General features: G+C 36.2%; 1 protein-coding gene across 4 annotated transcripts in view; it reads left to right on the top strand.

Annotated features, from left to right (window-relative positions):
* The window catches only part of LOC150109973 (2-oxoglutarate and iron-dependent oxygenase domain-containing protein 2-like), a 202,167-nt gene that overhangs the window by 42,302 nt on the left and 132,402 nt on the right, over positions 1-27,463 (top strand). For 3 of the 4 annotated variants that reach the window (XM_090397437.1, XM_090397428.1, XM_090397448.1), the window contains exon 3: positions 320-430. The exons of the other annotated variant lie outside the window; for it this stretch is intronic. In XM_090397437.1, the coding sequence (XP_090253563.1) occupies positions 320-430 (111 nt within the window). The remainder of the gene's footprint in view (positions 1-319; positions 431-27,463) is intronic. 4 annotated transcript variants of the gene reach the window in all.

Genomic DNA, 27,463 nt, shown 5'->3' with positions numbered 1-27,463 from the left:
ATTACAAATTACTATACTCGGATTCAGAAATGTCACATTGTTAGCCCATCATCTGTTTACTTACAAACTCATACTGTTCCTCAATATCTGCATTCTTTATACTGTCTAGAACAGGCATATGATACTAACACAGCTATGATCTCCCATTAACAGAGCTAGAGTATGCCTTATAAATTGCTTGCTCCATGTATGTATATACACATGGAGGTAGAAAACATATGAAGAATTAAAATTTATTTGGTATTTCAAATAGTCTCTGTTGTGCAGTGGATAGCAGACCATAAGGATTGATTATTATTATTATTATTTCTGTTTCCAGATATTAACTGAAAAAAATAGGCGGAAAAACTTAGATTGCTGTTGTCATCAGAGAAGAACTGCAATAAAGGAAAATTATAATCAACTTCATCCTGAAGTATATATATTGCAGGTATTTATTTAATTTTCAAATATTTTTTAAAAGAGCAAAGAACTCCTGAAATTCTTTTTACTAAAAGTACAATTTAGTATTAATAGTATATTTCAGAACTCCATGGAATCAGAAGACTCGTTGAAGAGGATTTCAAACATTCATAGACTACAGCACCTGTCATGTCATTCCATTCCATTCCTTACCTTTAAAACATTCAGCATTAGAGCATTCATCATCTACAATGGCAAATATAATTCATTACTTGCCAAGCAAAAACCACAAAAAAAACCTGTCAACTTGCATACACATAGGTCAATATATGCACAAAGACTCATCAACATTCGACACAAAAACTAAGGTCACCAGTACCCTCAAAAATAGTGTCCTAACAATTTGCTCCGATGAGCAGTCTCTGAAGAATGAGCATCAGACTATCAGTAATAACTTTATAAAGAACCACCACAATGGGATCAAATAATCAATAGGATCCTTCACTAGAAGGTTACCAAAATAAAAATATTACAGTAATTCCATAGCTATTTCATATATTAGGGGAATATCAGAAAAAAATAGGCTGCAAAAATTTTATTCATATGGAAATCAAACTACTAACAAAATTTAAAAAAAGACTAGCTCATGTAAACATCCTTCCTTCCCCACCTTACCTACCCCGATTACTAAATCTAGTGAATCTGTAACTTTATTGAGTAAGTAAGTTTTCTTATTGGGATTGTGCATCTCAGTAAGAAAAGAACACAAGCAACACATTAAATTGCTTCATTTATTAAGGAAAATCAGATCCTTCTGTCAATTAAAGATGCCAAGAAATTATATTCTTGGTTTCATCCTTTATCCAAGTGTAAGCAAACAAAGTTTGCATGTGAAGTGACTTCATGACTAGACTACCTATAATTCAAGGTACATATACTTACTGACATGTATAATGTTGCTCATTATAGGAAGAGCCACTATCGACCAGTTTCGACCTTTATTGAGGTCTCATCAATGGGAGTCAGATCCAGAAGAGATACCAAGGTTGAAGTAATGCAGAAGTCATATATATTGTAGCCAATGTGTAGCCATGCCTGCAGGCTGAAGCAAGATGGGCAACAACAACAAGAGCAAGCACTGCTGCATCTGAGCAGTAACAAGGTTACTTTGTTCTACCATACCATTGTTTTGTGCTTCTTATGCCAGTCTGTTGGTAATTGTGAAAGTTAAAGCAAGTATCTATTGTGAGTGGTGATATTTCATCCAGATTTTATCATGCCAAAAAGGAAGTGTAGTTTCATTCAGGATTTAAAAGAAGAATATCCCTTTTTGAAAGATGATGAAAAAACAAGTTGCAATGTACTGTGTATTGTTCGGTTTTTCAATTGATATAAAACAGCATTTGACGAAGCAAAAAGATAAATTGGCAGCTGCTGCTCGCAGTTCAAGTCAAGATGTTACATCATTTTTCGCGAAAAATTCAAAAGGGAAATTAACTGAAGAAAGTAAATATCGTGCAGCTCAGAAGGTTTGTTTGCGTTTCATGCAACAAAACATAACCTTTCTTTGAGGTCAGTGGACTGCCTTACTGAAATAGTGAGAAATTTATTTCAAAAGAAATTTACATGTGGGCGAACAAAGTGCCAGTCAGTTTTAGTGAATGTCCTGGTACCTCACTCAATGCGAGAAATAGCAATTGAATTGAAACAAGCCAAATATGTGTCGGTTATGGTAGACATCAAACCACAGAGATTTGAAGTTGGTGCCTGTCCTTGTTAGGTACTTCATCTCGAATAAAAGTATTCAGGTTAAAGGGAATAGATTTTCAGAAAATAACAGGAGGAACTGCTTGCAAATCATATATTGGATATTTTGCAGAAACAGCAGCTGACTGAGAAAATTCTTGTATTTTCTGCAGATAACTGCAACACCAACTTCTGTGGATACAAACAAGGTGGGTCCAACAATGAACTTCAATGCATATTACAGAACGTTCCTTAGCAACAAATAGTTAATCATGTACACGCGATACGTGTATCGCTCACGTTCAATGCTATTTCAGTTTGTAACTATAATTGTTAGAATTTTACAGTTATTCATATTTGTGTAATGTTTTTTAACCTAAGGGCTTGTACCCTGAAGATGCAAACAGCTAAAGTTTGATGAAACTAGTAGGTTTAATAAATATTTATTAGTAAACACTTGATCTATTGTCCAAATTACCCCCATTTAAAATGTCCTTGATTATTTCAGAGTTCAAACATGAGGGTGTCTTTTGATGAAGTAGAATTTTCAGATACTATAAATTTATTTTGTGAAACTTTCCTTGAATATTTTAGAAAATGGACTTATTATTTCCCACCATTGAAAGCATTTCACTGGATTAAGTTCAAACTCCACTAACTTGGGCTGAAGTTGCAAGCAACCTAAAAGCAATCAGTGATGTTTGCAGCAAAATATTCAACATTGTTAATGAAGATGAATTATTTGATGAAGTCAGCCATATAAATAATATTGTGAACTCCAAGATGGAGGAATGGAAGGACACAAACGCTGAAGTGGACAAAAAGTGGTGTGATGTGGTTAAAGGCTCCAAGAAAAAAAAACATCCACTACAAAAACATACTGCCAGTTGTTGCGTTTGTTATGGCTATCCCAGGAACAAATGCAGCTGTAAAGAGAATTTTTTCTCTCATGAGTTCTTTGTGGTCTGATGAAAAGAACTGCTTCAACACTAAGACTGTGAAAGTAATAATTGTGATCAAGACACACTTTTACATTTTGTGTATTCATAAAAATGAATACACCTTGAAAGAACCAACATTTTGGAAGAAATAATGTCTTCATACAAATATAATAATGATAATGCTGGTACTCCATAATTATTGTGCACACTTTAATCTTGTGTATTGTAATTATAATTATATGTTATTCCATTTTAATGTAGAGCGTACCATAAGTGTCCTGTGTTTGTCCCTTTTTTTAATTGCTGAGAAATTCAAAATGTCTCTTTTTTTTTTTTTTTTGTTTGTTTGTTTGTTTTGAAAATCTGGTCACCCTAATCTAGGTATCCTGTGAATTTTTTCTACCCAGGCAGCTCAGACTACAATGTAGTTCAGATCTCTTTTCCCCATGAAGCAACACAAACACAACTGCTCACATCCACACATTATGTGCCATTACCATTAAAGTATGTGGGAAAACCTTTGCAACTTCTACACCTCATTTAATATAGGAGAATATCAGAAAAGTAATTGCTCTGACATAGAATTTTGTCTTTATAATTTTTATACAATTTGTCAGGATTGCTGACATGCAATGGATGTAATAAGCTGAAAAGAGAGTTTAATGAACAAAACTGTTGGAGTCCTTTGTCCAGCATTTGACTGATCCAGGTTGAAAGAGAAGAATAATGTATAAAATTCATAACTAATAAAGAAATTATATCTTTCAGATGAAGTTGAAATATCATCATCATCATCATCCAATTCCTGACATTTACCCTCAAGGGATGTAGAGGATATAATAGTACTACATGAAATATTTACATCATTACTAACTTCCTACCTACAATTTTCTGCCAAATCAATCTGCTACCTGTCAAAGCTACAATGTTGTCAGATCTTATATTTATATGTCTATCTTCTAAGGCACTTTTTACCATATCAATCCACCTATATCTTGGTCTTCCTCTGGGTCTTTTTCCTGCCAACCTGGCAGAGAACACTTGTTTGGCTAATCTTTCCTCGCCCATTCTGTTTAAGTGACCATACCACCTAAGATTAGCTCTGCTAACGCATTCCTGGATGTTGATGATGTCAAGTTCTTTCCTACTATCCTTGTTTTTAATATGATATTGCCATTGATGCCATCTGTTCATGCTCATAATCTTTCTCAGGACTCTCATATCTGCAGTCTCTAGTCTTTGGTCAATTCTTTTACTTCTGACCCAGCTCTCAGATCCTTAGGTTAAAATTGGTTTGAACACTGTCTTGTATACAGCTAATTTAGTGTTTTGACTGATTTCTCTCTTATTCTATATAAATTTATTCTTCCTACCATTCCAGCTTTGTTAATTCTGTTATCTATTTCCATATTTAATTTACCATCTTTCACTAAAAATCGTGCCTAAGTAGGCTGAAATGTTTACTTGTTCTATAGGTTCTCCATTCACAACACAGTTGACATTTTCAATGATTCTGCCTATTTTCATTATCTCTGTCTTGTTATTGCTGACCTTCATACCATATTTATCACAACAGTTATTCAATTTAGTCAGGGAATCTTGCAGGCTTGTAGTAGATTTATTTAGAAGTATAACATCATCTGCATAAAGGAAGGAGCTGACATTAACATCTCCAATTTTGATATCAAGTTTAATACCACTTTCCTTCATAATGTAATCCATATAGATAATGAATAACAGAGGTGATAATATACATCCTTGTCTGACACCAGATTTAACATTAAGCCATCTCCCTGTACTTACTTCAATTCTAACTGCTGACTTACAACTCAAATAAAGACTAAGTATTGCTTGATATAATGATCCACTGACACCATACAACGATAGCGTTTTGAATAGCTTCTCTCTTGGCACCTTGTCATATGCTTTTTCCAGATCTACAAAACTTAAATACAGATCTTTGTTATATTCCCATGACTTTTCAACTATTTGCTGTAAAGTGAATATCTGATCCTGACAGCCTCTATTTGGCCTGAATCCAGCTTGTTCCTCACCAAGCTTCTCTTCCACAATTCTTCTCAACCGTTTCTCAAGTATACTGGCATAAATCTTACCAGGAACACTCAGCAGGAAAATACCTCTGTAATTCTCACAATCAGTTTTATTTTCCCTTTTATATATGAGTACTATGAGAGCTCTACTCCAATCATCGGGAATTCGTCCTTTTGTCCAAGCCCTCTAAACTATGCAGTGTCGCCACTGTAAAACTTTTATACCTCCATACTTGAGCATTTCTGGTCTGATATCATCTACTCCAACTGCCTTTCCACATTTCAGACTTTTGATGGCTTTTATTAATTCGAGCATGGATATGTATTCCTGATTGCATGCCTGGTCAGTGTTTTTTATCACTGTGCTGTCATCACTGCTAGTTTCATTTAGCAATTTTTTGAAATAATTACTCCGTACTTCATGGATATCTTTTTCTCCCATTTTCTTGTCACCTTTATCATCTCTTACTCCTTTTACAGCACTCTTTCCTCCATTTCTATGCTTCTTCAACAAACTCCAGAATATTTTGCCACCTTCTTGATATTTATTTTCTACGTTCTTGTCAAAGTCCTCCCATGACTCTTGTTTAGCTAGTTTTACACAGTGTTTAGCTTTCTTACATTTGTCTCTGTATTCTCAAAGAGCACAAGCTGACTTATTTGCCAAGAACTTTGATATATGTTCTTCTTTTCCTTCACTGCCTCTTTAACTTCCTGTGCCCACCAGGGAGTTCTGATTTTTCTATCCTTGCAGACAACCTCACCACATGCCTCTCTGGCAGAATCAATCAATGTTTTCTTCAGAGCTTGCACTGAATCTTCAAGGTTTGATTCCTGTTCTCAAACTCTTTCATATTTTTTCTTGAATAATGTTTGTATATTTTAGGCTACAGTTCACATCTGAGAGCTGCTCAACTTTTATTCGTTTTAAAACTTTCTTACATGTTCTTCTTTTTGATATGAAATTCAATTTATCCTGCTTAAGACTAAATGGTGATCACTTCCAATTTCAAATCCTCTGTACACTCTAGTGTCCTGCACCAGAGAGAAAACATCACTATCAACAATAATATAGTCAATGAGACTTTTCTTATTCCTTGCCTCTTCTCTCCATGTGAATTTGTACACTTTTTTATGTTGAAACATGGTGTTAGTAATAACCAGTCCATATCCTTAGCAGAAATCCAACAGTTATTTGCCATTATTATTAACTTTGTTCTTTTCTCCAAATTTTCCCAAAATATTTTGTATGTCTGGCAATCATTTCATACGCTGCTATTTAGATCCCCAACAAGGACAAACTTTTCATTTTTCATTGGGTCAGTTGCTTTTTCTAAAGCCTCAAAAAATTCCTTCACTTCTGTCTTAGGAGAACCTTCTGTGGGACCATAGGCACAAATAAGTCTCATTGTCCAGTTCCCCATTCTGATATTTGTCCTCATCACTCTACTTGAAATTGCCTACCATTCAAGAAGATTAGCCTTGTATTTAGTGTTGAATACTATGGCTACATCTTCTTTTCCTTGATTGTCATTGCCTGAATGTAACATTTTATATTTATTGATCAGAAAGAGCTCACCAGTTTTGGTCTTTTTTTGTTTCAGTCACCCCTATTATGTCGATTTGGTACTTATCTAATTCCTCAGCTAGCTCCATTTCTTTGCTATTCAGACTTCTTATGTTGATAGTACCGATCTTCAGTTCTGGTGATATTGAGTCGAGGTGTGTTTTAGGATTTGTTCCAGTAGCTGACTTTTGCTGTTCACCCTGGTTCCCTGGAGAAAACAACGGGGGTCTTGTTTAACCGGGCAACGCCCCAGCGTTGCCCGGTTAAACTCTGTTTCTATTTTATCATGTTGTACCATCATTTAATATTGGGTTTAAGCCAATAAGAATACAATTTGGTCGGCTAAATTCCAAATTGCGAGCCCATCTTCATTCGTTCAGTATCCAGGTAGATACCTAACAGGGTGCACCATGAGAAGGTGTGGATTGGACATTAGGTCAGAAGCCCTGATCGGTTCTCCACATTCCTTTAAAGGCTATGTGGAGGTCTCCCCTCAGTTATACAGCTTTGACCCTTAAGCACCCCGGAAGTTGAAATACTCTTTATTAATTATTTGAACTGCTTTTCTTTCTTGTATAATTTCTTTGTGTGAAATAATTGAAAACATGAGGTTTTACACAGTTTGATATTGCATTGTGGGCATTAATAGCTTCGTTCTCTTCTGATATTATTTCTTGCATAGATGGCATTCTTTCTTGAGAAACTGTTTTATTCCCTAGGTACACTTGACACTTGCCTATCAAGGAAATATGCACATCACTTTTGAGTTCTTCATGAAAATAATCATTTAAAAACATCTCAGCATTATAATGAACCAAAGCCTCTTTTATTTTGAATGCAATTTTTAAATTGGCAATGTCAGCAACACTAACAACAAAAGCATTAGTAGTATATGAAGACCTCAGAAAAAAGCTGAAAAACATGAAGTGCTTCCCTTTAATGGCAGTACTTGTTGGTTTATAAACACAGCTCATCATACCTCACCTCAAATTCTCTGCGGACACAACGTTCTCAGGCAGTGCATTCCATTGATTCACAACTCTCAATGCGAAAAACCAGCTTCTCAATTATTTGCTGATACTCTCCTTATACAGCTTCCTTCCAGGGATGACCTCTTGTTTTCCATCAATCTCCCACCATTTTATGAAAAACCTCTTCTTCTTTAATCCTATAATAACCCCTTTCTAACTTGTATGTCTCTATCATATCACCTCTCTTCCTCCAATCCGTTAGACTCTGCAAATTTCATCATCTCAACTTTCTTCATATTCAGTATTCCAGAGATCAGAAACTATTTTGGTTAATCATCTCTGAACCCTCATCAACATTTCTTCATTATTTTGAAACCATGTGACAAAATCTTTGTATAGTAGTCCATATCTGGTCTAATGAGAGCCTTATACAATGGAACCAGAATCTTCTTTCCTCTACAAGTCATTGTCTTCCACATCATTGCCAGAATTTCTTGTGTTGTCTTCACAGTTTTGGTAATATGTCTAAATTTCAGATTCTTATCCACCATCATCCCAAGATTTCTTATTTCCTCCACCTCTGACAATCTATTCTCACCAAGCGTAAATTCTACATCCCATCTTTGTTTCCCAAATTTTAACATAACATTTTGGAACACGTTACAGGAATGAAAACAGAAAGATTACCAAAACAAGCCTTAAATCACAAACCATTAGGAAAAAGAAAACTAGGACTTCCTCTAAAAGATTCGATGATGACTTCTAAGGCCACTCTAGGCCTGTTCTGGCCTGCTCATTGCAAGACTCATATTAAACAAATATGTCAAGGTAGATGTCAACCTTGGCACATTCCTTCATAATATGCGGCAGTATATCATCACGTCCCACAGCCTTATCAAGTTTGCTTAATTCCCCATATACTTCTTTCTCACCTCACAGTCAGTCTCTCCTCATCATCATTCAATGCTCTCAAACTCTCCATCATGTCACATTCACAAGGATGAAAGACCTGTATGAACTGCTCATTAAATATCTCAGCTATATCCTTTGTAACACATGTTGTTTAACATATGGGAGTCTCTCCCATGTCTTTGTTCTTGGTTCATTACAAAAGGCAGCTGGTGGTAGTAGTAGTACTTACATTGGTCCTCTTGTGAGCACTTCTCTTGTTTAGTTATGTTTTAAAACTTAAAATATAAGACTGAAACCAGAATGAAGTCAACTGAACAAATTTTAGTATGCAAAAATGCAATATTCTATCTAGGCATATTAATAAAGTCTGCTTAATTTCTTATATGTTAATCCTAATCATGAGAAAAATTTTAACATTAGTACTGTGGATGGGCAGAAAGGTGAGGATTAAGACAAAAATTATTAATGTTGTGTCGTCCTATCTTGCTGACTAATCCATTTATGTTGGTTAGTTGAACTTATCCTTATTTCTTTAAATTCCGTCTTTATTTGTCAGATGTTGATTGATACTGATCCGAATATAAAGAAATTTATATTATCCTGCACCACCTTATATTCAGATTAGTCTATATATTGTAGAGGAATCAATCATCAACTAATGTTTGCAATCTCACTTTTCTACTGGCCGAGGTTATTAATATCTTTTAAGGCTTCCGCAAGGTCCGATAAATTTTTATGAGCGGTGCAATGAATGAAGATCAGGCAAACAACAAATTGAATTCAATAAAACAAGACATTTAATGCAGGGTTATATAACATGTACATCCACGTATAACTTTCTAAACAAGATAATGCAATTGAACAAATCCAAAATATTTCTGAGATACAGGTAACTTTTCAGTTAGGTTTTAAGAATAAAGCCAAAAGTCTTAGATCTTATTATTCAAGAGATAAGTATTTCTATCACAACTTGTCTCTATTCTATGAGACAAATCATATCATCTACACATCGATTTAGTTCTAGTGCTCAGAATAGATACAATGCGTTAGGTATCAAACATTCAACTCTCAGTTCTCTATATTCTGTCGTTTTATAGAAAATAGTTCTCACAGTTCAAAGTTCCAGAATTCACAATAAATATTCTTATAGTTGGCTTCTCTAATTCACTTGTAGTCTATAAACACTTAATTGAATTACAAGGCAGCTAACAATTCAAAGGGGGAACACTTTAGTGCTTTATTCCTTCGACTATTTATACTTAAATGCCACAGCTAGGGTTAAGATAAATTAGGCGGAACTAACTTTCATTTGCTTCACACTGGATGTAAAAAGGATAAGTCTTACCGGGTTATAACTTCAACACATTTTCAAAATTCCTGTTAACTAATTATCATGAGGAAACACAATTCAAAGAAATCTTCACTATGTTAACTGAAATATTAAACACAGAGCTACATCTACGTTAGTACATGACGTAAATCCAATATTGACACATTGGATTTACGTCATGTACTAATTCCTTATTTTCCACTATGTATTGACTTCAGCTCTGCAGTATTCTTCCTGTAATTATTAGGAATCTATCGTAATATCAGAATTCCATAGAGGTAGTTTTTAATGCCTTTTTATTCCCGATCCTTTCCTTGTCGATTTTTCCGCATATCTCCGCTCGCCTTTCGTTACACACCTCTGGTCTCTTCGCTGTCCCTAAGCTTTTTCTCTTGATTACTTTCGTTTTCCAATTAACTACGTTTATTCTTCCTGCCAAAATCTGGTCTAGCCAGTTCAGCTTACATCTACAGGTTTCTCTCCATATCATAGCCATTCACGTTCTAAGCACGCACTAACTAAAAACAACTCCGTTTCTCCTTTACTAGCCAATCAAATTCAATCAGAAGAATTACCTAAAATCATATCAGCAGAATTCCACATATTTACATTCTCTTTCAGAAATAACAAATAAGGTAAGAATCCATAGTTCACATAAAATACATTTAAATGTGATAAATACAAATTCTTATAATATATATGCACAGCTTCTAATATTTATACTGGAATAAATAAAATAAAATTGAATGACATTTGAATACAGAGTCCTTTCAGTACTTATACATATTCTGGATTAAATAATTAAACAATAATAAACTCAAAGTAATTATATGAATAATAATTTACGAGCAAGAAATTAACATCAAATAATATTTACAAGTGTTGCTTAAGTTATGGCAGATTATGTTAAATGTGAATGAAGTATTATAATTCTCAGATATCTTCATTCACAATTTAAAAAAATTATTAAAATTATTAACAAAAATTATTAACATTTTTAACAGATTTAAAAGAGAACTAGAAAATTATTAACCCTGCGGAGGTCGCGATCGAAAAAATTGCAGCATAGGTCGCATGTATCTGAGAGATACATTCATCACTAGTATGTGCTAAAATGCAATAAAACTTAAAAAAAAAACACTGCAAATATCATACATGATGGTTTATTTATTTTCAGTTACAATCTAGAAATTATTGAACAAAGAAAAAAAAACATATACTGACATTGGAGTTCGTGATGTCTCTCATATACAATTTACTATCAAATATCACTTTCATATTTGACTCTATCATTCTCATCATTGGACTTGAGTAACAAAATCGCTGAATTTCTTCAACATCTGGTGGATTATCCAATTAATATATTTTTCCAACCATTTTCAATGGTAAATAAAAAAAAAAAACAACTAAACCAATACTATACTGACATTAGAGTTCATGGTACAATTTACTGTCAAATATCACAAACCTTTACATAACACGTGTTAAACCAAACTGACAGAAAAAACAGTGCAGAATATCACTCGTAATATATGCATGCGCAGCTAGTCATGACCTTCAAGCTATACACTGGATATGTGTAAGAATATTTATATTAAACAATTTGCTTGTATCTGTCAGATCAGCGCTACCTCCACGGAGTTAATGAAAAATTCTCATGAATAGTGTCCATGGAAATATACTGCATCTCAAAATGCGTTGAACACTCAAATATTTATTGCTCACTAACTAGGTTTCGTATGAACATGTAGTGTAAACCAGAACTATCACAGTTATTATTATTCTCCCTCAAAACTATGAGTAATCTAGATCATCCTGAATCTCACTGAGTGGGATTCAAGATGATCTAGATTACTCACCACTTAGTGACAACATTTCTTGTTGTCACTAAGTGGCTCTACTTAGTGACAACAAGAAACCTGCCACCAAGCAGAACTGCTCAACTCCCTGGTATCATGCCCAAAGATGAACGTTATTAAAATATCATCAGTGGGAGTCAGACCAAGAGGAGATACCAAGGTTCAAGAATTACAAGACTCATAATCCCATACACAAGTAGTGAAAAGGTCTAACACATTATTAAAGTATTCTAGATTGCAGCTTGCTATAGAAATTTTTTTTTGTTCCTTTTATTGCTTGGTTATAAATTAAATTTAAAATACCAAGAAATTATATTGCTTAAGGGTCAAAGCTGAGAGGAGACCTCCACATAGCCTTTAAAGGAATGTGGAGAACCGACCATGGCTTCTGACCTAATGTCCAATCCTTCTCGTGATGCACCCTGTTAGGTGTCTACCTGGATACTGAACAAATGAGGATGGGCTGGCAATTTGGGATTTAACTGACCAAATTGTATTCTTATTGGCTTAAGCCACAATATAAGTAAGTTTTTCATGAAACTATCATATCCTCTACACACCTTAAGGGTACATGTCAGGAATTTGATGATGACTTGTTGGTTTAATAATTTCAGGAAGTGTGACTGTTTACATCATTTGAAGATGAAAGAAATAGCAAAGGCATTTCCACAGTACTAAAAAAAAGTTAACTGAGGAAGAGGGCTGTATATTAGATCAGATTGCTGATTTTGATGAAACTGTGTTTTAATGAAAAAAAAAAAAAAAACATCAACAAACATATACCCCAAGTGAAAAAGCCTGAACTCTAGGATTCAAGGCTGCTAGAGATATGCTACCCATAATGTTGGGAGCAAATGCAAGGGGGCAACCTGAAACTGAAGCCTATTGTTCCTTATGAGGCAGACAATCATTAAGTCTTGAAAGGAATCATAAGGTCTACCATGGGTGCTTACTTCAGAGATAGCAGGAGCAATCTTCTCTGGTCTTTTACTTGATGTGTTTCGAAACTACTGCAGGAAACAAAATTTGGATTTTAAGATTCTAATTGTTTTGGACAACATATCGAGTCATCTTACAACCATTACCAAGCTCTTGCAAAATGTCAAAATTCTATTTTTATTCCCCAATACAGCACCGTTTATTATTAGTATTACCCAAGACCCCATGGAGTCAAAGACTCATCTAGGAGATTCTTTTATCAAACACACAGATCATCTATCCATGCTTTAAACACTCAAATTCTCTACAGATGCCACACTCTCAGGCAAGGAATTCCAATATTTAAAACTCTGCATGAAAAAAGACTTGCTTCTCACTCCACTGCTCACACCCTCCTTATACAGCTTCCAGGGTTGACCTCTGGTTCTCCCCTGATCTCCCACTATTTTCTGTAGAACCTCTCCAGCATTAATCCTATAACAACCCCTTAATAACTTGTAGGTCTCTATCATATCTCCCCATCTCCTCCTGTCCACCAGATCTGCAAGTTGCATCTTCTCAATATTTTCTCATACTCAACATTCCAGAGGTCAGAAACTACCTTAGTCAGTCAGTTACCTCTGGACCCTCTCCAACATCTCTTCATCCTTCTGAAAACCAGGTGACCAAATCTGGGCACAGTAGTCCATGTGCGGCCTAATCAAAGCCTTATACAATGGAACAAGAATTTTTCTACTTCTACAAGTCAGTGTCCTCCGCATCATTCCCAGAAGCCTTTGTGTTGTCTTCACAATTTTTGCTATGTGTCCCCTAAATTTCAGATCCTTATCCACTATCACCCCCAGATCTCTTATTTCCTCCACCTCTGACAATATATCCTCACCGAGTATAAATTCTGAATCTCATTTTTGTTTTCCAAATTTTAAAACCTTACATTTTGCAACATTGAACTCACATCCCCATTCCCGTGCCCAATCACTCAATTTATTCGAGTCTTCTTGTAAGGCCAACAACATCCTCTCTACTCTTCATGGTTCATCCCAACTTTGCATCATCTGCAAACAACTGAATATCTCCATCCAAATCTTCACCAATATCATTAATATACAAGTTAAACAGCAATGGCCCTAAAACAGACCCCCCCGAGGCACACCACTGGTAACTTTCCTTCTCCTGGATATTGCTCCCCCATACACAACTTGTTGATACCTATCAGATAGCCAGTCTCCAGTCCAATGCACTAATCTAATACCCCCCCCCCATCCACTCCAGTTTGACTATCAACTTATCATGCAGTAATCTATCACAAGCCTTTGCAAAATCTAAGTATATTACTGTGTATCCTTCTTCTCTGTCCATGGAAACAGTCACCTTATTGTAATAATAACTAGATTACTAAAACATGACCTCCCTTTAGCAAATCTATGCTGTCCATCAAAGATAATACTATTGTTGTCAACCCAGTTCTGGATCCTAGTTCTCACAAGCTTCTTCAACAACTTAACTACAACACCTGACACACAGATAGGCCTATAGTTTGATGCTTGAGTTTTATCACCTCCTTTATGAAGTGGCACAATCTTGCCCTCCTTCCACTCCTTAGGAACTTGACTGAGTGCAAGACTCGTATTAAAAAAATTCACCCTTTGATCAAGGGGTTATTGTTTTCGAGCACTATTATACAAGATGCAAATTTAAGATATTCAAAGTGTAAACAGTGGAAGGTGAAAAATGCAGACAGTTCTTGAAATTTGGAAAGAAGAAATTCATCCTAAAAATTCCAATTAACATCCTTGTGGAGACTTTTGATTTCATTTTGATTCAATTGATTTCATTTGTGATTTTGCAAGATTGGGAAGCTTCTTTACTGGATCAAAGCCCTGTAAAGAAGCTTCCCAAAATAAATGAAAATTCTGTTGCTTTTGCAAAGCAGGCAGGGTTTGATGATGTGGAAGAAGAAGACAGGTGATTTGCTCCACTCTCAGGCAGAACCCCTTCAGCAACAAGAAGATGCAGAAAAGGAAGAAGAAGAACTCTATCAAGTACAAAGAACCTCTTTTAACCACAGAGTTTATTTTCAGTTTTGTATGCATTTGAGAAAAGCATGCATTGGCTTTGAAGGTAATGTTTATAATTCAGAAAGTTGTAGAAATAGTATCTCATGCCAAAGTAGAAAAACGATCTACTTTGGCATGAGAGATTGTAAAACATGAGGAATATTTTGTCAAGAAAGGGTATATGTGGAACTACAAGGCAGGTGATTATGACAAGCTTAAATTTATGTGATAGCATAAATCACTGCAAAGGAAGGATGTTAATGATGCATGGGAGATAGTTAAGGATTATTGAGAAGAAGCAGTATTAAATTGTATACCTAAGGTAAGAAAAGTTAATCAGGTAGGAATTAGATGGATGAGTAATATCATTAATTACAAGCTGCAGAAGAAGAAAATGCTATAGAGGTTATATAAGAAGAATGGTGACCAGCAAACTCATGAACAGTACAAGGCTCAGGCAAGGAAGGCAAAATCAGATTACAAGAAGAATCGAGCTGAGCAGGCCAAAGAAAATTTCAAAGAGTTCTTTCATTACATGGCAAGTAAGAGGAAGAATTACTATGGAAGATTAACTTTAATGAGTGATGATAGTCACGAGGTGATAGAAGCAAATAAAATAGTTGAGTTCAAGTGACCAGTTTGCAAGGGAATATCATCCAAGTGAAGTTACTGCTGTAACATATGTGACTGACACTGATGTGTTAACAGAGGTGGCTGAATTAGAGGTTCTTTAATTTTAGTCTCAGCTTTGTTACCGTTCTAAGGGAGTGGAAAGAGGGCAAAATAATTCCCTTACATAAGGGAGGTTCTAAGATTGCAGTAGCAAATTATAGACCAATCAGTATCTCATGTGTGGTGGTAAAAGTACTGGAAAAATTGCTCAAAAAGAGAATTCAAGAATGGATGGATAAAAATATGATTCCATATGAGGAGCAACATGGCTTTGTGAATTTCTGGTCATATCTTAGTAATTTACTAACTTTTTATAATAGTGTTACAGCTGAGTTGGATAAAGGAAATGGCTACACAATGATTCTGCTGGATTTTGCAAAGGCATTTGACAGAATACTACATGGAATTCTGTTACACAAATTACAACATATGGGGGATGGATATGACATTGGTTATATGGATAAGAGGGTGGCTGCTGGACAGATATCAAAAAAGTGGTGTATGGAAAGGCAGAATCAAGGTTAAAACAGGTGACTAATGATTGGCCACAAGGTTCAGTGCTTGGACCATTACTGTTTAATTTGTACATAATGACATAGGCAATAATCTGAAAAGAAATATTCAGTTGTTTTCTGATGATGCAAAATTAGGTAAAGTAATAGTTAATCAAGCAATGTGGAGAGCTTGCAGAATGATTTAAATAGGCTGTTGGCATGGACTAAAGATAATTGGTGGCAGAATCAAGATTAAAACAGGTGACTAGTGGTGTGCCACAAGGTTCAGTACTTGGACCATTACTATTTAATTTGTACATAAATAACATAGGCAATGATGCTGTTTAATAAGAGTCTTATAATAGCACAGGTTCCAAGAGAATGGAATGAGGGTAAAATTTTTCCACTGCATTATTATTTTTTTATTATTTGACACCTCCAGGGAGTCCAAAGACTCATCGAGGGAGGGCACCTGCTCTACAAACTCTGTTTCAACCACTCAACCAACTGATCACAGCTACACCAGCGCCATCTACCGCCAACCACTACTGATATTTCCAGACAAACATCCATGCCCACGCATGGATTCGAACCCGCAGCCTTTGGCTGGAGAGTGGATACGCTAACCACTCGGCCAACCAGGCTGGCATTAAGGTGGTGATAATGCTGTAGCTTCAAATTATAGGCCAATCTGTATATCTGGAGTTGTGATGAACATGCTATTGTAGAGATTGGTGAGAAGTAGTGTGCAGAAATTTGATAACAGCAGTATTCTCTGTGGTTATCAGTATCAGTTTATTAAAGGGAGAGATCATGTTTTACTAACTTATGTGCTATAACTTACTAACTTAAATTGGTGAGTGGAATGCATTACCTGAGTGTGTTATGAATGTAGAAACATTGAATCAGTTTAAGGCACAGTAGAGGCACTGCGAAAGCTTTACTCCTCTCATCCAGATTTTAACCTTCTAACCATGTCTTCTGAATTATGCAGTGTAGTCACTGTAATCTCATATTTGAGAATTTTTGTCCAAATAACTTTCCCAGTCACCTTTCCACATATTTCTGCCTCAAGTATTAATATATACTTATAACTGCATTTCTTTTCAATATTTTCTCTCATTCTGTTTCACACAACTGTTTTGCAAAGTAATTACCCCAAACACCTAGGATATCTTTGTCTTCAGTTTTCATGTAATCAAGAAATTAGTTATAACCCTAAAAAACATGATTAAACAATTAAATAGGCTAGAAGAACACGTCTTTTATTATTATTATTATTATTATTATTATTATTATTCAGGCCTCCATGGAGTAAAAGACTCATTGCGGGAGGTCCTTCCTAAGAAACACAGTCTATCAAGACTCATCGTGAGAGGTTCCTCCTAGGAAACACGAAGTCTATCATACCACTCCTTAAACTCATTGACCGTTTTCGCTCTTGCCACTCTATCAGGCAATGCATTCCATGGCTCAACCCCCCCCCCCCATGCAAAGAAACCACTCCTCACCCTCTTGCTCACAGTTTCCTTTCGTAACTTCCAGGGATGACCCCTTGTCATCACTGCTTCCTGCTGTTCTACCAAGCGAAAGAACTCCCCAGTGTCAATCCTGTAACCACCTCTCAACAGTTTAAAAGTCTCAATCACCTCTTCTATCTATTCTGCCATTGTACCCTTTCTACAGTTAATTTATCCCCTTCAAATCCTCAGGACGAAATCTGAGAACAATAGTCTAAGTATGGTCTGATCAGAGTCTTATACAACGGAATGCTAATTCTTTTATTTCTGCAGGTCAGTGTCCTTCTCATTATTACAGCAATCCTCTGTGTTACCTTCACTACCTTTGCAATATGTCCTCTAAAATTCAGGTTTCTATCAATCATCGATCCCAGATCTCTTGTCTCCAATAGGGTATGCACGGTCCCATCGATGTGTCCCAAACCTCAAGACCTTACATTTTGCTGCGTTAAACTGATACTCTCATTAATTGTCCATCTGTCTAGCATATTCAAATCCTCTTGCAGGGCTACCACATCTGCACTATTACTAATAACCCTTCCCAGCTTCACATCATCTGCAAACAACTGCAATCCACTGACAATGTCATTGATATAACGGTTAAACAATATAGATCCCAGTACTGAGCCCTGTGGGACCCCACTTATAACACTCTGCCTCCTTTAAACTGTCTCACCATACACAACTCTCTGATACCTATCGGACAGCCAATCCTGAATCCACTGGACCAACCTGACATCCAAACCCATGTGCTGCAACTTAAATATCAGCTTATCATGTGTCACCCTGTCAAATGCCTTCACTAAGTCCAAAAAAATGGCAGTATATGCCATTCCCCTCATCTACTGCTCTTATAACTTTATTATAAAAGGCTGGCATATTACTAAAAACAAGAGTGTCCCTTCACAAATCCATGTTGACTCTTACAGATAGCATTTCCCTCGTCTGTCCCATGCTGTATACAGTCCCTCACTAATTTCTCCAAGATCTTAACAGCTACTGATGACACACACAAACTGGCCTATAATTAGACACTTCCAGTCTGCTACCACCCTTATGCAATGGCACTATCTTACCTTCCTTCCATTCTCTGGGCACCTTTCCCGTAGCCAGACTTTCATTGAAAAGCCAGGTTAAAGTAGCTGTCAGTTCTTTAGCAGTCTTATATTCAATTCCTTGAGCCTTGAACAGTTTGGACTTGCAGAGCATGCTATCAACATTAGACATAGAGTTCATTGTAACAAGACAAGATAAAGTCGGTTCCTCATGGAATGGCTTTATAAAGAAACGTGAAACTTTAATTCACTCTCCTAACTTAAACAAATTCATTGGTCTACGTCAGGCATGGGCAACCTTTCCTAGTTCAGGGCCAAATTATCATTCTGTCTCCAAGTCAAGGGCCGGACCAAATTATTAAATAAAATAAATTAATATTAAATGAATTAAAACAAGTTGCTACTTCATATTTCATTTATTTATAATATAATGCTTTGGTATAAATCTCTACATAAATTTTATAATATAATGAACAACATAACAATTTAATGCAAAGATTGGCCTTGTACTTCAACTACGAGACTATCAATATTGACGTTAATATTACTTAAGGATAATTGCATAGAATTTTCGAAGTTTTCGTCCGTTATTCTTGTCCGAATTTTTGATTTATTGTATTTCATCCTCGAAAAAAACTGTTCATACATATATGTGCTGCTGAAAAGACAAATGATTTTTCTTGGAAAGGCACATAAATTTGTATATTTTTCTTCCACCAAATAAAATTTATAAAAATCCATCAAAGCAATGTTGTTAAGCACTAAATCAGCCTGAAGCTCAAAAAGTTCCATCTGTAAGTTTTTTGGCACGTTATTTACATCAGTATCCATCGGACGAGCAAATATAGTGAATGTGGAGTCTTTGTTTTTGAAGGCGGCAAATCTTGTATCAAATTGCTCTATTAGTGCCTTCAGTTCATGTCCATAGCAATTATAAGGGATATTTTATGAGTTGCTAAAGTAGGAAATTGATAACAATTTTTAGCTCTTATCTGACTTTTCAACAATCTTAGTTTATTACAAAAAGCTTTGACATGTCCATGCAGTTCATGAACCAATTGTCCTTGTTTTTGCAATTTAAGATTCAGTTCGTTTAGGTATCCGGTGACATCTACAAGGAATACTGAATCACACACCCACTCATCATCTTTTACTTGGTTAATTGCGTTTCCTTTTATGTCCATAAAATCTGCAATGTCTTGTCTCAGATCATAACATTTTACCTTTACTCAACCACCTCACTTCACAATAATAAGACACATCTTCATAATCCGAAAATAGGTCTGCCAAATACTCCTTAAATTGGTAGTGATTAAGTGCACGTGACTTAATAAAATTAATACTGTCTACTACAACTTCCATAACATTTGTGAATTTAATCGATTTTGCACACAGATTTTGTTGGTGGATAATGAACTTAAAATTTGTTAAATTTTCTGGATGGATATGTAGTTCTATTGCTCTTTCATGAACTATTCCAATAAATCCCTTCTGCATATGCCAGATAGTGAACTCCATTTAAGCCCAAATCTATCAAAGACTGTGTTGACTGTTTCAAATATATCTTCACCAGTAGTTGTTCCTTTTAACAGCCAAAGCGCCAATAATTCTTCTGTGATGTTGAAATCTGCATCAACTCCTTGAATAAATATTGCTACTTGTGCTGTATCAGAGGCATCGGTGCTGTCATCCAAAGCAATTGAAAATGCTTCCAATCTAGCAATCTTCTATTTTAAACTTTTTTTTGATATCATCAGCATAATTTCTATCCATCGGACAACAGTATGTCTCGACAAACGAATATTCTCAAAGTCTTTTTTCTTTTCAGGACATATTATACTTGCAACATCCAGTAGACATTCTTTGATAAATTCTCCTTCACCAAATGACTTAGAATGCTTAGCGATTTTTTCGTTTACCACAAAACTGGCTTTGACAATGCTGTGGTGCTACATTCTTTGCTTGTTGAACATTTGCTACTGGGTATCCAAGTTCTTCAACTTCTATATTTCATCTTTTCGTAGTTGTCCATCAATTTTTGGGTGATCTGCATGTCTCGAAGTAAAGTGTCTCTCCTCAAGTTGTATTCTTTGTTGATGGGTATGGATTCATTGCACAGCAAACATACAGGCAAACCTTTATTCACAATAAAATAATAATCTTCCATCCAGTTGTCTTGAAATTGACGATTCTCTGCATTTACTTTTCTTTTTTTTTTGCAATAACCCCTGACATTGTCCCAAATTTATAAGCGATATTCAGAACTGTCAAACAAAACCGTCTTCTACACTGCAGGCACTGAACAGAACACAACATCAACGCAGGACACTGAACAGAACATAACATCAATGCAGGCACTGAACAAAGAACAACACCGATGCACGTACTGAACTGACACATTGTAACACGTTCACACACGCTGCTAGTCAAAATGAGAAAGAGACCTTGGTTAGAGAAAACATAGTGTGTTTTGCACAAGTCATATGATGTCAGCTTAATGTGAGTTAGTAGAATACACCATAATAAATTTAGTTTAATCCTTTATCCAAGTGTAAGCAAGCAAAGTTTGCGCCTGAAAATATCATCAGGACTAAGGTAAGGTAGTATAACACCGAGCAACTCGCAGCAAAGGTGGATCAAGCTCTCATCTCCTTGTGTCAGTATCTCCCGCAGTGCCCATAAATTATGGGAGATATTGAGACAAGGAGCTGAGAGCTTGATCACCTTTGCTGCGAGTTGCCTGGTGTGGTACTACCTTACCTTAGTCGTGAAGATATTTTGAGGCGCAAACTTTGTTTGCTCACACTTGGATAAAGGATTAAACTAAATTTATTATAGTCTAACCAAGTGAAAAATAAACTTTCAGAATACACCATGTTTTCTCCCACCATGAATCAGACAAACTGCGCTGCAATAGATTAGGGCCAGATCAAAAGAAGTAGAGGGCCGAGGGTTGCCCATATGTGGTCTTAGTCTACTCTCTTTGTGGCAGATATACTTTTTATATCAACTAATCTTTCCTCACTTTATTTTATTTAATTGTATATTTTTTTAATGTGTTAGGAAATTTAATGACCTTTTTTAGTTCTTACAGTAGCTACTTAGGTGGTGCCTTTTGAAATTGTCAGTTATTGTTCAATTAGCTTTTACATTCTTGTACGGAAGATGCCTTTGATATTTAGGTAAAATTATACTAATAAAAATATAATTTACGTGAGTTTATTCTAGTATTATAATTTATTTAAATATGCCTACTCATGGTATTTCTTTATTGAAACAAATTAAATAAACTCCTTGATGAAGTTGTTAGCTGGGATGAAAATACAGTAGGCCCCTCGTATCTGCGGGGTTTGGTTCCATTGTCTTCTACAGATACCTGAAACTGCAGATAGTAGCAAATCACTAGTGAGACCCAGATTTTTGCACATATATAGCAAAATTGAAGCAGGAAATTATTAGTAAATTGACTTAGTCTCATGCACTAGGATTGTAGGGTTTCTTTCGTGAATATGTAATGTAGTTAATATATAATGTATACATTAAATTGTTATGGCTAAATAAATAATAATTAAAAGATAATAAATAAAATATATTAGCTCATTTAATAAAAAAAAAATTATTTTTTTATTAAATGAGCTAATTTCTAGACTACCACTTCGCCTGGACTATCCAGGGATGCTATCTACCGTATGTGGGCACACATTCCATTGCTCCTCGATAATAATATTACATATTTATTTAAAATTATCATGAATCAATTTTTACATCTTTAGAATCTACGAGGAGCAATGGAATACGTGTCCAAATGTGGTAGCAAGCACCACTGAGTAGTATGGGTGAAGTGGCAAACCAAAAAAAATTGCTTCATTCAATAAAACTTCATCTTTAGACAAATAAAATTTAACCCACATAATAATTATGTAGAACAAAATGAGAAAATATGCTAATGAAAATGTAATTGTTAATAAAATCTTAACATTTTTATTCTTATTAGGAGGAATCAACTGAGATCAGAACACCTTGTTGTATTCAGCTACATATTTATTCATCTTCCGAATCTTTGGCAGTCGGCTGCTTGCTTACCTACTTAGCAAATGATGTGGACAGCTAAGGATCATGGATAGTAGAAGCTTTGTCGACTTTTTTAAAAAAATTGTTATTGGAAGCTGCCATTTTTGTCTCTTCAATTCAGTAAACAGTTCTGCAAAGGTTCCAAAGCTTCTGTTATTGTGCGAGTAATTTTTATACTGTGTTCCATCATTGAATCATAATCCATTATCTGTTCCTTTAATGATTGAGCCATTCGAAATATCGTGGCAAATTTTTTGAGTGTCCATGCTGGTGGTTCTTGTTCACTTTCATCCTCATCGTCATCTTCTTCTGTAGAAGATTTGGCAAGATCTTTCAACTCCTCATTAGTAAGCACCTCACGGTGTCCATCTATGTAATCATTCAATTCTTCTGTCATACGTCAAATCCCTCTCCAGCTATTTTCTGTGCTGTGTTAATTATCATTGTTATCTGTGAGCTAATATCAGGGGCATCTTGGGAATTATGAATGGCATCACTCCTCAAATTCTTCCAGCATGCAGTTAACCTTTCTAGTTTCAATTCATCCATTGCTCCATGGACGAATGAAATTGATGCATATAGTTGCATCTGCAATTGTGAATGATTTCCATAATTCCAACATCAGTAGAATTCTCAACCATTGCACGAATCATATCGAAAACATGCCGAGCATATGGGGCTTTGAAATATCTAATGACACCTTGATCGAGTGGCTGAAGCAATGAGGTTATATTAGGTGGAAAGAAAACCACTTGAACATTTTCATCTTCAGTGACTAGTGACTGAGGGTGCCCTGGAGTATGGTCTATTATCAATAAAACTTTAAATGGTAATCCTTCCCTCTCCAAGTATTTTTTCACCTTCAGAATAAAACATCGATGGAACCATTCCATAAATAACACAGCCATGACCTACGATTTCGGATTTGATTGCCAAAAAACAGGCAAACAACTTTTGTTTTTGTTTTTAAGGACACGTGGATTCTGTGCTTGGTAAACAAGGCCAGGTTTAATTATATGACCAGCTGCATTGCCATAAAGTACCAGCATCAATCTGTCCTTAAATACTTTAAAGCCTGGTGCTTGCTTCACAGTTTTATGGATGTAGGTCTGTTGGGGCATTTTCTTCCAAACAAGGCTGGTTTCATCACAATTAAAAACTTGCTTAGGATGATAACCTTTCTCTGCAATAATTTTTTCAAATTCTGCTGGGAACAATGCAGCAGCTTTCTCATCAGCTGCTGAGATGCAGTTGAAATTACGGGACATGTAGATTCTCCCGTAATTTTTATGTTTTTTAGATTAAACCTAGTTTTGAATCTATGCAACCAGCCCTTGCTTACTATAAATGACTTTTTCTTCCTCTTCTGTTTCGTCTTGCGGCCACATGTCTTCATATAGGATTAATGTTTTTTGTCATAACGTATTACAGTCAATAGGAATCCTTTTCCTTGTCATGTCTTCCATCCACAAATTCAAAGCTTTCTCTACCTTGAGTAACGCATTATCAAGCACTGTACCCATATGCAGATTTGGGCACAATGGAAAGACTGGCACAAATTTTTTCTTTTTTCTTCAACACTTATATCCTGGGACAGGATATTTAATGGGGTGTTGCTACAGACCCAGGAGTACAGAGGGTGGGGACCAGAAAATGTTTAGACAGTTGAGCATGGCAAGTGCAAGAAGAATGATTGTTATGGGAGATTTTAACTATAGCAGTATAGATTGGGGAAAGGAAGATGCATGTAACAATAAGGGAACGGAATTTCTAGAATTCTTGAGGGACAAATGTCTTAGGCAACATGTAACAGAGGGAACAAGAGGTTCAAGAGTTTTGGATTGGTTATAGCATCAGAGGAGTTGATAATAACTGAGATGACATCTCTCCCACCAGTTGGAGAGAGTGACCATATGATTTTGATTTGGAAAATGAATAGACATGCAGGAGTATCAAAGAGACGGGAACGTATGTGGAATTATAAGGCAGGTGATTATAATAGTCTAAGATGTCAACTTGGGGAAGTTTCATGGAAGGAGGAATTGGAAGGCTAGGATATCATTAGTGCGTGAGAAATTATGAAAGAATATTTGTTAGCAGCAATGGTAAGTTGTATACCACGAGTGAACAAGAGGACACAATTTGGAGTAAAGTGGATGACAAACAATATTAAACAGGAATTGCATGCGAAAAAGAGGCTGTGGAAGAGATATAAGGAGACAGGTGAAGAGGAGATGCATGAAGAGTATAAGACACAGGCCAGAAGAGTGACTAGTATGGTAAGGAAGACAAAACTGGAATATGAGAGGTGATTAGCCCTAAGATCCAAGGAAAATCCTAGGGAATTTTTTTAGATATGTGGCCAGTAGGAGGAGAAATGACTGTGGAAGAATGATATTGTGGGATAAAAATGGTAATAGAGTGACTGATGCAGAGGACATAGTAGAATTGTTCAATGAACATTTTATTGGAGTATTTCATCCTGGAGGAGTCAGTTTTAATGCTAGATGGATGGGGAAGGTTCAAGGTTTAGAGGTACAGGAGGAGAGTGTGTTTCAAATACTAAATACTCTGGATGTCAGTAAAGCTGTGGGACTGGATGGTATTTCACCACAAGTTTTGAGAGAATGTGCTAGGGAACTGACAGTGCCTTTGACCTGGCTTTTCAATGAAAGTCTGGCTGCGGGAAAGGTGCCCATGGAATGGAAGGAAGGTGAGATAGTGCCATTGCATAGGGCGGTAGCAGACTGGAAGTGTCTAATTTTAGGCCAGTTTGTGTGTCATCAGTAGTTAGTAAGATCTTGGAGAAAGTAGAGAAAGTAGTAATGAGGGTAATGTTATCTGTGAGAGTCAACATGGATTTGTGAAGGGGCGCTCTTGTTTTAGCAATAATCTAGCCTTTTATGATAAAGTTACAAGAGCATTAGATGAGGGAAAGGCATATACTTCCATTTTTGTACTTAGCGAAGGCATTTGACAGGGTGCCATATGATAAGCTGATATTTAAGTGACAGCACATGGGTCTGGATGTCAGATTGGTCAACTGGATTCAGGATTGGCTGTCCGATAGGTATCAGAGAGTTGTGTATGGTGGAGCAGTTTCAAGGAAGCTGAGGGTTACAAGTGGGGTCCCACAGGGCTCAGTACTGGGACCTATATTGTTTAACCGTTATATCAATGATGTTGTCTGTGGATTGCAAGGGGATATTCAGTTGTTTGCAGATGATGCAAAGCTGGGAAGGATTATTAGTAATAGTGCAGATGCGGAAGCCCTGCAAGAGGATTTGAATAAGCTAGACAGATGGACAATTAAGGAGAGTATCGGTTTAATGCAGCAAAATGTAAGGTCTTGAAGTTTGGGAAACCGATGGGTCACTGCCTACTCTATGGGAGGAGTTATACTGGAGGAAATAGGAGAAATAAGAGATCTGGGGTTGATGATTGATAGAAACCGGAAATTTAGGGTGCAAATTGCAGTGGTGGTGAAGGTAACACAGAGGATTGCTGCAATAATGAGAAGGACACTGACCTGCAGAGATAAAATAGTTTTCACTCCGTTGTATAAGACCCTGATGGGACCACACTTGGACTATTGTTCCCAGGATTTGAAGGGGATAAATTAACTGTGGAAAGGGTACAAAGGCGGATAATAAAGATGGTTTTAGGACTGTACAATGATAGTTATGAGGATCGGCTGAGGGAATGTGGACTACAGAGTTTGGTGGATAGACGAAGGAGAGGTGATATGATCGAGACTTTTAAACTGTTGAGAGGTGGTTACAGGGTTGACACTAGGGAGTTCTTTCACTTGGTTGAACACCGGGAAGGAGTGATGACAAGAGGCCATCCCTGGAAGTTATGAAAGGAAACCTTGAGCAAGAGGGTGAGGAGTGGTTTCTTTGCATGGAGGGTGTTTGAACCATGGAATGCATTGCCTGATGGAGTGGTGAGAGCGAGAACGGTTGATGAGTTCAAGGAGTGGTGTGATGGACCTTGTGTTTCTTATGGGGGGACCTCCCCTCGATGAGTCTTGATAGACTTTGTGTTTCTTAGGAAGGACCTTCGACGATGAGTCTTTTGACTCCATGGAGGCCTGAATAATAATAATAATAACACCACTTCACTTATCGAAGATTCGTTTTTATTATAGATCTTGGCAACGGTTGCAATTGACTCTTTTCTACTTCAATCACATTGATAATCTTTGATTTTTCACTAATACTGAGCATTTCACTTCTTCTCTTCGATTTTGAAGCCATGTTTAAATTTTTCGCAATTTATTTGCTTTTATTTAAATGCAATTTTTAATTGCAATGACAGACAATTGACTGCTTTCTTCGACAATTTGAGTAAAACTAAACACGCACGTTTAAGTCCATGTGCCTAGCAAAACAAGGATGTTTCGACAAGTTTTCAGCCTGTGCGTATGCATGTTTCAACCAGCGAGGCTTTTCGTTTATTAACTGTTCATATTAGAGTTTATTCATCAGGAATGAAGATGTATGAGAGTCAGATATGTTATTCAGTTTTAATTGTTTCTCTGTTTACTAATGAAGCCTTATGATACATAGGACAAAATATTTACTTATTAAAAAGTTTACGTATGAAAATACTAGTGGTGGCGTTAGTGTAGATGATGCAGTTCGGGTTGGTGGATTGAGTGAGTGGTGGGGACGGAGAGTTGTAGGTGCCCTCCCTCTTCTTCTTCTTTAACTTTTTGGTTCTATCCCCACTGCTGGACAAAGGTCTCCTCCTCATGGTTTCCAGACCACTCGGTTTTCTGCTTTTTCCATCCATCTCACTCCTGCAACTTGTTCCAGTTCATCCCTCCACCTTCTTAGTCTTTTTCTTTGTCTTGCTCCATTCATTGGTCTCC

The sequence above is a fragment of the Typopeltis vanoorti genome, chromosome 1 (assembly GCF_054136105.1).
Source record: "Typopeltis vanoorti isolate ZY-2024b chromosome 1, IOZ_Tvanoo_1.0, whole genome shotgun sequence".
NCBI classification, from domain to species: domain Eukaryota; kingdom Metazoa; phylum Arthropoda; class Arachnida; order Uropygi; family Thelyphonidae; genus Typopeltis; species Typopeltis vanoorti.
Note: the sequence above shows the minus strand (reverse complement) of the source record. Positions and strands in the feature narration are given on the sequence as shown.